At 39.3% G+C, this 14,324-nt stretch overlaps 1 protein-coding gene across 1 annotated transcript in view; it reads left to right on the plus strand.

Moving 5' to 3' along the window:
- The window catches only part of PCSK5 (proprotein convertase subtilisin/kexin type 5), a 75,588-nt gene extending 62,188 nt beyond the window's left edge, over positions 1 to 13,400 (plus strand). The window contains exons 9-12 of the mRNA XM_006835006.1: positions 1,814 to 2,000; positions 6,101 to 6,512; positions 9,985 to 10,096; positions 13,122 to 13,400. Coding sequence (XP_006835069.1) covers positions 1,814 to 2,000; positions 6,101 to 6,512; positions 9,985 to 10,096; positions 13,122 to 13,400 — 990 coding nt within the window. The remainder of the gene's footprint in view (positions 1 to 1,813; positions 2,001 to 6,100; positions 6,513 to 9,984; positions 10,097 to 13,121) is intronic.
- Positions 13,401 to 14,324: the final 924 nt, after the last annotated feature.

The following is a 14,324-nucleotide window of genomic DNA, read 5'->3' on the forward strand; positions in this document are numbered from 1 at the left end:
TACTGTTGCCACACTTGAGTCCATCGATGCTGTCACTTGGCCAATCCATCTCATTAGGGGTCTTCCTCTTTTTCTCTGACCCTCCACCTTACCAAACATGATATCCTTCTCCAGCGACTGGTCCCTCCTGACAGTATGTCTGAAGTATGAAAGACGAAGTTTGGCCATCTTGGCCTCCAAGGAACACTCTGGCTGTGCTTCTTCCATATATATTAGGAAGAATATATTCCATCTGTTTGGACAGAAGCCATGGTTTTCCTGAGTCAACTGACTTATTGGTTGTGTTTCCAAACATTAGAAAATAAGTAAATCCCAAATATACTGAAATTAGCACAAACCAACATATTCACATTTGAGTCCTTTATTCTGACAACAGTTTTCATTATACTTGGGAAGAAGTTAAATAATTTGGTAAATGTCACATGCTTAGTAAGTAACAAAGCTGGGCTTGAACCTAGGAACTCTGACTGAAAAATTTGGATTGATGACATAAAAATAGATGAGAAAGCACCTGTTGTAATCAGCACCTGGTGTCATCAGCACCGGATGTAGTATACCACAGTGCTCAGTAGAGGTGATTTCCATTTCTCCTCACTTTTCTACTAGAGGCACACCTCAGAGATATTGCAGGTTCTGTTCCAGACCACCACACTATTGCAATAAAGCAAGTCACATGACTTTTTTCATTTCCTAGTGCATATAACAGTTACATTTGTTCTGTAATGTAGTCGACTAAGTATGCAATCGCATTATGTAGAAGTATGATATAGTGAGAATTACCAAAATATGTGACACATATTTTGTGACATAAGTGCATGCTCTTGGGAAAATGGCACCGAAAAGACTTGCTTGATTCAAGCTTGCCATAAACCTTCAATTTGTAAAGCAGAAAAAAAAAAAAAAAGCAATATCTGTGAAGCATAATAAAGCATGTGCAATAAAATGATGGTTGCATGTATAGGATGTTTTCAGAGCTACAGAAGTAAAATAGAGAGGGATCGTCTCTAAACTATAATTCCAGAAGCAATCAAGGAATAACTTACAGAGAGAGGAACAACTTTCTTCTTATCTCTTGGGCCTCTCCCCAATGACATTTAACTGCTTTACTGAACTGCTAACTCCAAGATCTGTGGTTCAAATCCACCATTCACTCCTTGGAAAGGTTACTAAGAGTTGGAACTGACTCAATGGCACAGGGTCACAACAATTTAATAGCTATAGAAGCCTCTCAGATATGTAAATGGGTAGAAGGTGTGGTAAAAGAAAACCCCAAGCAAACTTGATCAACAATGGAAACTTGCATCATTGCATAATCCTATTGGTGACATCATGCTGAGAGCTAGGAACTGTGTCCAATAGGAGTGCAACAAAAGAGGGGCACTGCCTCTCCACTCTGTGACACTGATAGATAGTTTTAAAGAGAAATTAGGAGATGATTTATATGTGAAATACCCCAATCATGAAAGGGAGACAACTCATTCAAAGCATTTTAAACTGGGATGGGTCAGATGGAATTTGCCTTTGACTGAATATAGCAAATGAGCTTAAGCTGCCAATTTGCATTCCCAACATTTCCAGGAGCTGAAACTAGCAGATCTCAGAGGGATAGGACCTAGCAATGGTTCCATCCAAGCACAAGTGGTCTGCCTTTCACCCGGCGCCATTAAAATGGACCCCAAAAAAACCACCTTTCTGCTGACTCCCACATACATCCCTCCTTTATAGAGACAAGATGGAATTGCTATCTGGAAACTCCAGTGCCTTCTTAAGATCCATCCACACTCAAAAGTAATCTCCTGCTTTTTCTTTACAGGGAGAGAAATTTAACTGTGACAAATGCCATGAGAGCTGTACGGAGTGCAAGGGACCTGGAGACAAGAATTGCACCATGTGCCCTGCCCACCTGGTGCTACACATGGATGACAACCGCTGCCTCCACTGTTGTAATGTGTCTGATCCTACTGACAATCAGGAGTGTTGTGACTGCCAAGACACCATGGGTGAGAGGAGAGGAAGGGACGATCTTCAGGAAGTTGATGGGAGCAGGGAGCAGTTTAGGAGAATCAATTTGGTGACCTTTTTATTGGAAGTCCTTGGGTGGTGCAAACAATTAAGTGCTCAACTACTAATGAAAAGGTTACAGGTTCAAACCTACCCAGGTGGACCTCAACAAGGTCACAGGCATAAAAAGCATATGGTGCCGTTCTACTCTGCACATACGAGGTTGCCATAGTCATAATTGACTTGACAGCAATTAACAACAACAATCTTTTTATTGAGTGCCTGCTATGTACCTGTTATACTTGAAATTTCATGACCCTCAACTCATTTTCCAAATAGATAGTAGTCCCATTTTACAGATGAGGTCAAATGAGACTCCAAGAGGATGAGTAGCCTCCCTGAATACATACCAAAGTTAGGAGGCCCATCTGGAATTAGAATGCAGGTCCTTTGAATTACAAAGTTCACATTCTTTTCACTACTGGAAGACCTACTCAGATAGATCTACAATCTCATCTTTATGCATTTATTTTGTTCTTATTTGTATTCTTTCCCTATGGGCAAAAGGAAAAGAACCAATGATCAAGGAAGGTGAAGCCCCATAGTGTCTTAATTCTGTTGAATAATTATTTTGTGAGAAATCAGCTCAAATCTAGGCCTTCTCCAGAGATTTAAAGCATTTTACAAATAAACTAATAACCTTTCCTTTAAAGCTTGTTGTTGTTGTTAAGCGCCATCGAGCTAAGGAGAAACTAAATCTCTTTTACCAAGTTCCAGTTCTCCAACTGTCTCCTTACCCAACTCCATCTACATGAGTACTTGGTCCTTATTGACCACAAACTGAAAAAAAACAGAATAGAGTTATTCCTGATGAAAATGGAAATACATATTCTTAAAGTATATTCTCTAGTCCAGAAATAGATGATTTCTTAGGAATTCAAATTTACCATCGCCTGGCAAAAAGAGATGTCATGTTTATGAAAGTCTGTCAATTTATATAGAGTCCATTGCTGATGCAAATTCTTAACATGCTTGACTGTTAACCAAAGGTTGAAGGTTTGAGTTCCCAAGAGTCAGAATCAACTTGATGGCAATTAACTGGTCCATTTACATGTGAAGAACATCCCAGACCCATAACTGCCACCAGCAATTTCTTTCTTTTTCAAAGTTTTAATCAGCCTTTTAAACTATTTTCTAAATATCTTCTTTCTAAAACTAATTATTCCAAAATATCCAAAACCAGCATTCCCACCCTACCAGCAGTGAGTTCCCAACACCCTATACACATCTGCCTTCAGGGTCTGATTGCCTTCAGGGCCCACTGTGCTGTGTTAGTCAGGAATAACTTTCATTTTAACAATGTCTTTAAATGAAATCAGAAGTGTGTGTATATGGGGGGAAGAGTTTCCGCACTAAGAACTGTGAAGTCAGATTTCTTGGCTCCTCTGTGGCTCTTGGAGATCCATCTGGAACAACTCTGCAGAAGTCTAAACTCTTTGAATTACTGTGACATTTTGCCCCTTCAAAGAAACCAGATTGCAGAGACTTTCCCTGACTATGCAGATATGATGTTGTTGTTAAGTGTCATCAAGTCAATTCTGACTCATAGAGACCCTGTATAGGATTCCCGAAGGTCAACTGGTGAATTTGAACCACTGACCTCAGGATTCAAACTGACCTTGTGGTCCACTGCATTATCCCAGTGCCACAATAGAAAATTTGTTTAGCACTAGCAAAAAGATAGAAAAATATATAATGGTGATGAATTAGATCTAATTGGTCAATATCTAATGAGCAAAAAGAATTGCACTTTGCAGCAGTATTATACCCATTAAGCTAATATGTATAATAAACCTGGAATCTATCATAAAAGAATCCTGGGGGCATATCCAGGTCAAACAATATTTATAGGCAATCTATTGTATATTTCAGCTTGTACATAGTCAACATGTTGTCTCCACACTCTAGTTGTTGATACTCCTAATTTAATGGGTTAAAGAAAACAACAAGCTAGATAACTTGCCCAGATCACAGTGTAACCTATATAAAAGAGTATAAAGTTTAAAAAAATAATAGAGCAAGTTTATTGCTGGAGTCATGGTTTATTCCTTCTGTGGCAATGATTGGATTAGTCCATGTCCTTAATTAAAGCATCAAAACAGAAACTAATGGATGATGGGGTCATAACTTTGTAAGGGCAGAGCTCTCAACTTCAGAAACCTTAATTATAATAAAAGAAATCCCCCATCGTACATTGTACAGCTTGGTTGCTGTTGTTTAGTGCCACCAATTGGCTTTGGATTCATAGTAACCCTGTATAGGGTTTCTGACGCTATAAATCTTTGTGGGAGCAGAAAGAATCACCTTTTACCCAAGGAGTGGCTGGTGGGCTCAAACTGCTGACCTTGTAGTTCATAGTCCAATGCTTATCCTATTTTTCTTATTGTCAGACTGAGGCCACAGAAGCCAAGAGCCATGAAAGAATTGCCAGAGATTTTTGCTTGAATATCTCTAGGCAGTAGAAAGGAGTTAGGGTTCCTGGGTTTGAATTCTGTTTGGACCACTACCAGATCTTGTCTCTGACTAGGTGTCAATTCACTACCTTTCTCAGTTGCCTCAACTGTCAAACAAGGAGATTTGCCTAAGTAATCTGTAAGCTTCACACAACTATAATATAATATTCAATGGTTTTATATATATACTCTGCTTCTGCCTTTGACTGGTCAGACTGTCATATGTGGATCAGGCAAGTAGGTAGAGGGGGACAGGTATCCTGAGGACTCAGGAAAATTCAGAGTTGGGACAGAAAATAGAACATTTATCAATAGCTGAAGGATTGTCCAAGCTAAAATAGCTTCTCTCAGAACACAGAAAGAAGAATCTGTTGGTAAGATTGGACTCTTGAGGAAAAACCATGAAATTTGGGGACTAAAGGGATTCCTTTTGGAACTCAAACTAATCTTCCTAGGAGGATTTGTTGATATCATTAACTACACAATGGCTCTCATGTGTTATATATTGTGATTTCATAGAGCAATATGTCTTCTAAGATAATCAGACATTGATTCTACCATTTAAAAAAATTTAAATAAAGGCAATATATATGCAATGCATATTATTCAACCATAAAGATAAATGAAATTCTCATATGTACTATGACATGGATGCACCTTGGAAACATCATACTGAGTGAAACAAATCAGACCAAAAGCACAAATGGTAGCATAGCAATTATGAATCGGGCTGCTAACCTTAATGTCAGCAGTTTGAAACCACTAGACATTCCACAGGAGAAGGATGCGTCTTTCTGCTCTGGTGAAGATTTACAGCCTTGGAAATCCTATGCAGGTTCACTATGAGTCAGAACCAACTCCACAGCACATATCCACCACCACCACCACCATATGAGAATCAGCATTGGATTGTGGTCAGCAGTTCACACCCACCAGTTGCTCCTTGGAAGCCTTGTACAGGGTTGCTATGACTCAAAACCAACTCAATGGCATTTAACAACAACATCAATTTATATAAAATATCTAGATTAGGTAGATGCATACAGACAAAAGTTTACTGGTGGTTACCAGGGGTTGAGAGGGAGGGGAATGGATAGGTATTGCTGAAGTGGAATTGAGTTTCAGTTTCTGGTGATGTAAAATCTTAGCAATGATGATTGCAAAACCTGGTTAATAGAATTACTGTCGCTGAATTGTACACTTAAAATTATTAAAGTGACAAACTTTCTGTTACACATACTTTACTACAATAATTGTTTTTAACATATTTTAATGAGAAAAACAAGACAAATAGGAGCTTCCATGGGTGGGCTGGAGTAAGGCAGAAGGGAACAGATAATGTTTAGGGGACATTGAACTTCTAAAGAGTGATGGAAAAATTGAAGAACAATCAATGAAGATTGTTGAATAAAATAGTGCCACTGAATTAATGCCACTGAAATATACAAGTAAAGATTATAGTAATGCAAATAGTCTATTACCTATAAACTTATCATAATTTTTGTTAATTACCTCAGAAACTAATTTTCTTCATATTTTGTCTTCCCCACAACTCTCTCCTCATCCTTTGGGGTCACCCTCAATAGCTGAGTGCATCCTTCGAAAAAGTGAGATTGGCCCCTCCGCTGGGAGTTCCAGGACGGCTCTGTTCATCACCTCCTCAATTATGTTGGTGCTGCTGGTTGGGGCAGCAGTGGTTGTCTGGAGGAAATCACGTGGCCGAGCCCAGCCAGCAGAAAAGGGTGGCTATGAAAAGCTGGCTGATCCAAATAAGGCTTACTCCTCCTATAAGAGCAGCTATCGTGAAAGCACCGGTTTTCAAGAGGATCAAGTGATTGAGTACAGGGACCGGGACTACGATGATGATGATGATGATGATGATGACATCGTCTACATGGGCCAAGATGGCACCGTCTACCGGAAATTTAAATATGGGCTGCTGGATGATGATGATGATGATAATGAGCTGGAATACGACGATGAGAGCTATTCCTACAAGTAAAAAAGACCATCCCAGCCCCATACCACTCACAGACTTGTGTGAGCATTACTGTGCTTGCTTTTATCCACACACTCATAACCCCGTGTGAGTGTTTGTATTTGCGTTCCTCGTCATGAGTCTGAACAGAGTATGGTAGAATTATAAAATATTTTGTTTTCCTTCTGGGTGGCGAAAATCAATGAACAGTTCCTGGTCAACCATAATTAAGGAGCATGGATAAAGTTCGGAGACATTCCCTTCAAAACAATTTGTCAAGACACAAAATGTGGGTCATACAAACAAGTGAGATTTCTACATATTGGTTTAAGTGATTTAAAAACAGGGCAGGGGGATCTATGAGAATTCTTCCTGCAAACTGTATTTTGGGAACTATCTTCTGCCTGCTAGAATTTGGATATTTCTTTGAATCATTTTTAGGGTGTGAGGGCAGAAGGGTTTTTTGATTTAGGGGATTATGTTTCTCTACTTTTAGTTCACTTTAGGCCGAGATTGGTTCTGCAAGGGCCAAGGAGAGAGGCGTCTCCCTTTCATGCCAGGTGTCAACTTACCGTAGACCACCATGTAGACCAACAGTGAGGCAGAGGCCTGATAATTCTAGAAGTAGAGCAACTTCAGATGATTGACAGGCAGCCACACACCCCAGGAGAAAAGCCACTGGGTTTCCAAGAATCATAACATTACATACTCCATATGAGTTTCTTAGTGTTTTTCTGGAAGGAAATCTCAGTTAAAACGTTAAGTAATAAAAGGAAAATGGTAGTATTGATTTAACACTCTAATACAAGACTTAAGCTGCTAACTGATTTAGTGGTCCAGGATGGATTGGAGACCTCTCCATGGAAGAAATTGGAACAGAGTCTAAAGGAACAACCCCAACACTCTTGATGGCTATTATCTTAGTTTCTAGACCTCCTAGGCTTCCCTTCTGCCACCCTCCTGTCTAGTGCCCTCTTGGATTAGTACAACTAGGAAGATGCTTTCTGCAGATAGTAATTTAGACATCAGAGCTCTTGCTGTACAAAATCACTGTGTTGGAAAGAGTTCCCTGCCAAAGCAAGTTCTAGGCAGTACGAGGAGTGAAACACAAGGAGCTGAAAAGTGTCATTTTCAGATGATAATCATAATAAAACAGAATGTGTACCTACTATGTTCCGGGTACTGAGTTAAACAATGCCACTTCAAAAACAACAATAAACAAACCCTACTTACCACTCACCATAATAGTAATGCTAACCATAATTCCCTGAGGTTAGTATTATTATTGCCTCTTCTTACCAGAAGTCAAAGCTTACAAGAGCTTAAATAACTGGCCTAAGCTCACAGAAAATGGATCAGCTTCTTGACATAACAGAGCAAGATTCAAGAAAAATACGACCTAAGTGCATGCTCATAACTATGCTATCCTGATCCTAAGTTACAGGCAGTGGGAAGAGAAGTGCTCTGTACGTAATAAAGGCATGTCTATTATTCTGGGATGCCATATCATTTTGACAAACTGAATTATCTTTACTAAATTCATACATTCCCTGTGTTTTGAATATACTGTATCAATGACATAGGAAATTTCCCTAAAGACAGTCTTTCTTTTATTGGTTTCTTTAAAGAAAAGTCCTTAAAATAAGGGTCAGCAAACTTTCTCTGTAAAGGGTCAAATCATAGCTATTTTAGACTTTGCAGACCAAATGGTTTCTGCCACACCAGCTCAAGTCTGCCACTGTGGTGCAAAAGCAGCCAATATGTAATGAATAGGCGTGGCTGCATTTCCATAAAACTTTATGGGCATTGAAATTAGAATTTCAAATGATTTTCATGTTTGTGAAATATTCTTCTTTTGATTTTCTTTTGATTTTCTCAAACATCTAAATATGTAAAAACTAGACTTAGCTCAGGGCAGTACAAAAGCAAATATCAAGGCCAGATAGGGCCAACAGATTGGCCGTGTTTGTTGACTCCTTGAAAAGAAATTCTCTAGAAAGCACACACATAAAAATCACTTCAGTATCACACATAAGAAAATAACATATATGATAGGTTTCCAAGACTTTGAATTATTTAAAATCATCTGTTCAAAATCGATTTGAAGGCCTAATAGTTCCCTTTTCAGTGTTTGGAAATATGTAAGACTGCATGTAATAAAGCCACCATATAAATCGAAGACTGCGTTTCATCTCTTACAGTGGAAACAAGTCATTGTTGTTAATAATGTACTCTTCATTTTCCTTGATAGTTCTAGTACTCAGACAGACTGTTTGCCATTCTTTTCTATAGTCTAGAAATCGTTTTCTAAGAAAAATTTTTGTTTTGATACTTAGCTAAAAGTTGAGCGACGTCAAGATGACCTTGAATAATAAGAAAAATTGTATTGCTACTCTATGTGACCTGTAATGAAAATAAGGCTCATGCTTGTGTGTTGGGAAACTTTGACATCTTCCCTTCTTTGTTCTTAGTCATGTCAGATTATATCCAGATTTCTTTTGAATGCTCTGCTAATGGCTGTTTAAATAGATAAATAGGTGGTTGAAAAACAAAGTCAATTTTTTGGTTTTCTATTTGAAAATACCTTGGAAAATGTAAGAGAATCTTTATAGAATTTAAAAACCCCAAGAATCTGAGTAAGAGGTTGGGAGGTTCTAGTTAACAGAAAGTAATTTTAAGATTGGAAACAAATGTAAATCAAGGCTCGATAATGCTATGGGGACTGATTTACTTAAAAAAAATTTTCTGAGTACCTCCCACATGCCTAAGATTATGCTTTAGAAGGAGCCCTGGAGGTACAAATGGTTAAGTGCTCAGGTGCTAACCAACAGGTTCTCTGTTTGAATCCACCCAGCAGCCCTGCAGAAGAAAAATCTGGTGATCTGCTTCCATATGGATTTTACAGCCAAGGAAACCTTATGGGGCAGTTCTGCTCCATCACATGGGATCACAATGACTAGGAACCCACTCTATGGCACCCAATAGCAACTATTATGCATGAGGGGTCCTTAGTGATACAAACAGTTCAGCACTTAACTACTAATTATCAAAGGTTGGTTGTTCAAACTCACCCAGAAGCAGCTAGGAAAATAGGAAGAAAGTCCTGGCAATCTGCTTCTGAAAGATGACAGCTTTGAAACCCCGACGGAGCACAGTTCTACTCTGATACACAAGAACTTACTGTGATTCAGAATCAACATGATGGCAACTGGTTTGGGATTTTTTTGGTTTCTTTTTTCCTTTAAGAAGGTAGATCTACGAAACCAATAAAAGGGGTGCTGACATTTCTCCTTTTCAACTTCCTACCTTCAGTGTCTAAGTTAGTGTTAACAACTATAAATTCTTTTCCCCGAGAAATCAAGCCAGACTGTCTTCTCACTTCCACCACCGCAGCCTCAGTCAGATTTCCAATCTTTCTCATCTAGACCATTCTTACTTCCTCCTGACTTGTCACTGAACTTCAATCTCTTTTCCCTCCAATTTATTCTCTAGCCTGCTGCCAAGGGTTATTTCTAAGATCCATCAAGATGCTACATCCCAGGACAATACCTCCAAAGACTTCCCTATCACCTACACTGATTATGACATTTCAAAGCTTACTAAGGTAAAATCTGTCCCTGTCTTGACTCTTATTTACTGTGATTTCCTGGTCTTTATTTCCCAGCTTCCTTATTTATACTCCAACAGCACTGACTTGCTCTTAGGTTCTCCAGGATGGTATCCTTGTTATCTCATGTCCTTTGACACAACTTGTTGTTCACTCCATTTAGAATATTCTTCCCCACCTTCCCGGCCATCCTTTAACATCACACTCCTTTATATGTTTCCTGGGAACTCTCCCTCCACCTTAGTGAAGGTTAATCACATTCCCATATCTCTGCTACTACCCAAATACTCTACATACACAGTTTTTCATATCATATTGTGATATAATAGTTCGAATACCCAACTGTATTCACTAAAGGGCTAGCTATTCCTTAATGGAGATACTGTTTACTTTCTGGAACCTAACACTAAGCTAGCTAGTGCTTGTTAGGCAATCAAGAAATATTTGTACAACTGAGTTGGATTTTAAGAAGACAAGGCTTACATATACAAAACAGTTATGTCATGAAATTAACTATGTGCTGTAAATGGAATAAATACAGTGCATTCCTATTGGCCCTGTGTGTCAATGGTATGGGGTAGGGGAGAGATCTGCACATTAGATAAAGTACACAGGAGGTAGTTGGCTACAGTGAAGACTCAATGGTAGAATCCTTGTCTTCCATGCAGGAGACCCAGGTTTGATCCTCAGCCAGTGCATCTAATACACAGCCACTTGTTAGTGGAGACCTCTGTGCTGCTATGATGTTTCACAGGTTTTAGTGAAGCTTCCAGACTAAGACAGATTAAAAAAAAACAGAGCTGACAATCTACTTCCAAAAACCAGCCAATGAAAACCCTATGGATGACAATACTCTGATACTTATCTGATCATGAGTGTCTTAGACCAGGTTTTCTAGAGAAGCAAAACCAGGGAAACATATATATGCATGTGCTATGGGTTAATGCACTGGACTACAAGGTCGGTTTGAACAGCAGGTTGGCAGTTCAAGATCACTAGCCACTCCTCAGAAACCCTATACCACAGTTGCTATGGTCAGAACCAACTCAATGGCACATAAAAATAACATATATAAAGAGAAGTTTAATATCAAGGAAATGGCTTACAGTTGTAGAGTCCCAAGTCCCAAGGGGAAGAGAGGGAGAGACTTCCCCACCTGTCCATTATATTTAGAACGGGTCACCCCACCAAGGAAGCATCCTTGTGATTAGCTGCTCATAGCCACTCATCATAGAGTTAACTATGCCTGTATTATGTTTCAACACCATGGGGGAAAGCACATCTCTACTGCTAAATTTCTGGAAATCCTGGCCTAGTTCAGTTGATACAGAACCCTAGCATTTACAAGGAGAATGTCTCAGGACCAGCAACACTCTATTCATTGTACATGCCGTTGCCCTAAGTTAGGGTTGACTTGTCCACAGTTAACAATAACAACAGGGAGTGGTTTCATGGGATGAAGATTTCTGTTTGGACTTGTTTGAAAAAGTAAAGAGGTTACAGAGGGCATTCCATGAAGACACTGGAGTTGATGAAATAATGTAAGATGCTGACCTGACCTATGATAATAATACTAAATTCATTCAGAAACAGGACCCCATATCTCACACCATAATAAAAAATGAACTCAAGATGGATCAAAGACCTAGGTGTAAAACCTTGTTTTTGTTAGTCCATTGCAACTCATAGCAACCCTATGCACAATAGAACGAAACAGTCTGGTCCTGCACTATCTTCATAATTGCTGTCACATCTGAACCCATTGTTTCTGCCGCTGTGTCAATCCATCTTGTTGGGAGTCTTCCACTTTTTCACTAATCCTCCACTTTTCCAAGCATGATGTCCTTCTCCAGTGACTGGTCACTCCTGATAGTATGTCCAATGTACTAGAGATAAATCTCCTCATTCTCACGTCTAAGGAACATTCCAGTTACACTTCTCCCAAGGCAGGTTTATTTATTTTTCTAGCAGTTCATGGTACTTTTAATATTCTTTTTCAACAACCTCATTCAAATGCGTTGATTCTTCTATGGCCTTCTTTATTCATTGTCCAACTTTCACATGAATATGAGGCAATTGGGTTAAGCCCACTTTGGTCCTCAAACATATCTTTGCTCTTAAACACTTTTAAAGGGATATTTTCTGCAGATTTGCCTAATACATTACATCGTTTTCAGTGACTAATCAGTCAGAGGCCATCTGTCTCTTTTTCTTTCTGGTTTGTCTTAGTCTAGAAGCTCTGCTGAAACCTGTGCACCATGGTTTGCCCTGCTGGCATTTAAAATGCCAGTGTTCGTAGCTTCCAGAATCACAACATGCAAGCCACCGCAGTGTGACAAACTGACAAATGAGTGGTAGAAATGTAAAGCCTAGAACTATAAATACCATCAGTGAAAAAATAGGGTCAAACATAGGGTTTGTCCTTGATACATAGCATAAATACCCTATCAGACATAACTAGAAACACACAAACAGTGGGAAACAAAACAGATGCCTGGGACCTCCAAAAAATTAAACACTTATATGCAACAAAAGATTTTACCAACATAGTAAAAAAGAGAACTCACAGTCTTGTAAAAAACTTTCGGCAATAACTTATCAAAGTACTAATCTCTAAAATTTGTAGAAAACTTCAACAACTGAACCAAAGAAGACATAAGTCCATTCAAAAATGGGCAGAGTGCATGAACAGACACTTCACCAAAGAAGACATTCAGGCAGACAAAAAACATATGAATGCTTATGATCATTAGTCATTAGGGAGATGCAAATCAAAACTACAGTAAGAGACAGTCTTCTTCAATGCGCTGTTGAAGTGGCCTACAGCACCGAAGACCACTACCTATTTGATGTATTGTTGTTTTTAAGTATCATTGAATTGCTTCCGATTCATAGCGACCAGGTATAAGGCTTCCAAGGAGCAGCTGGACTGGGTAAGTTTTTGGCTTCAAAAGACAAGGACCATATGGAGATCAGGAAAAAATGGATTCAAACAGAAAAGGCCAAAGGTTTGTCTTTTAAGGTTATTGACTGCAATCAAGAGAAGAGGAAGCCCCCAAATACCAAAGCAGAATGGAAGAGAATGAGCTCTGAGCAGAAGAATCTGTACAAAGAAGTAATGCTTGAGATATACCAGAATCTTCTTTCATTGGAACCAAAGCCAGAAACCTACCACTGTTTCTCCTGCCTTCAGGCTTTCTCTTGTCAGCAAATTTTCAACCAACATGTACTTCAGAGCTTTCCTTGTGTGCAGAGTGTCCCTTCTATTCAGGGGCTTCCAGACCAGGTTCTCAGAAGATGACTGACCAGCAGGATTCTGGTCAGAGGCCCGGGATTAAAAACACAGATGGTCAGGAGAGAGACTTCCCCAATCCCTTGAGTGGAAGCAGAGTGGAAGGAGAGCTATCATGGCATTCTGTAGCCACCCCAAAGAGCATCAGCAAGGCCGAGACTAGGCCACACAAGTGTAAGCATAAAGCCCAACTCATCCCAGAGGATGACGTTTGCAGAAACTGACAAAGCACTGAAGGAATTAGAAACCTCAAGATTTGGAGCAGTCAGCTACAGAGAGGATGGAGCAGACTGAAGTCAAACTGTATCACAAACCAGAGGTCCACCCTCCAAGGCATTCCCACGTCTGTGTTCTATTAAAGCTCCTGTCCACATCCACAGCTGATAACAACATTGAGTGTGCACATGAAATGCTTCTGTTGAATAAACGAGTGACAGTGGATTTTTTGGCTCAGCCTATGAAATAATCCACGACAGACTTGGGTTTTGAAAAGTTTGTACAAAATGGGTACCGAAACAACTCACAGAAGTGCATAAGCAGAAACATATCTGTATGCAAAATTTTAACCAATACTTGAAAAAATGTAAACGTTTCTGGAAATATTCTTACTGGTAAAAAAAATTTTTTTTTAAATTTTAAAAATCACTGCAAGTTTGAAAATAAAAGGCAGAATATGGAATGGAAACATTCTCAATTGCCAACTAAGAAAAAGTTAAAAAATCAACCAACAGCTAGAAAATTGAGACTTTTCAGTTTTGTGGGATTCTCAAGGAGCTCTGGTAGCGTAGTGATTATGAGTTGGGCTGCAAACCTCAAGGTCAGAAGTTCAAAACTACCAGCAGTTCTGCAGGAGAAAGATGAGGCGTTCTGCTCCCGTATAGATTTACAGCCTCAGAAATCCTGTGCAGGGTCACTATGAGTGGGAACCAACTC

Source organism: Chrysochloris asiatica, unplaced genomic scaffold (assembly GCF_000296735.1).
Source record: "Chrysochloris asiatica unplaced genomic scaffold, ChrAsi1.0 scaffold00014, whole genome shotgun sequence".
NCBI classification, from domain to species: domain Eukaryota; kingdom Metazoa; phylum Chordata; class Mammalia; order Afrosoricida; family Chrysochloridae; genus Chrysochloris; species Chrysochloris asiatica.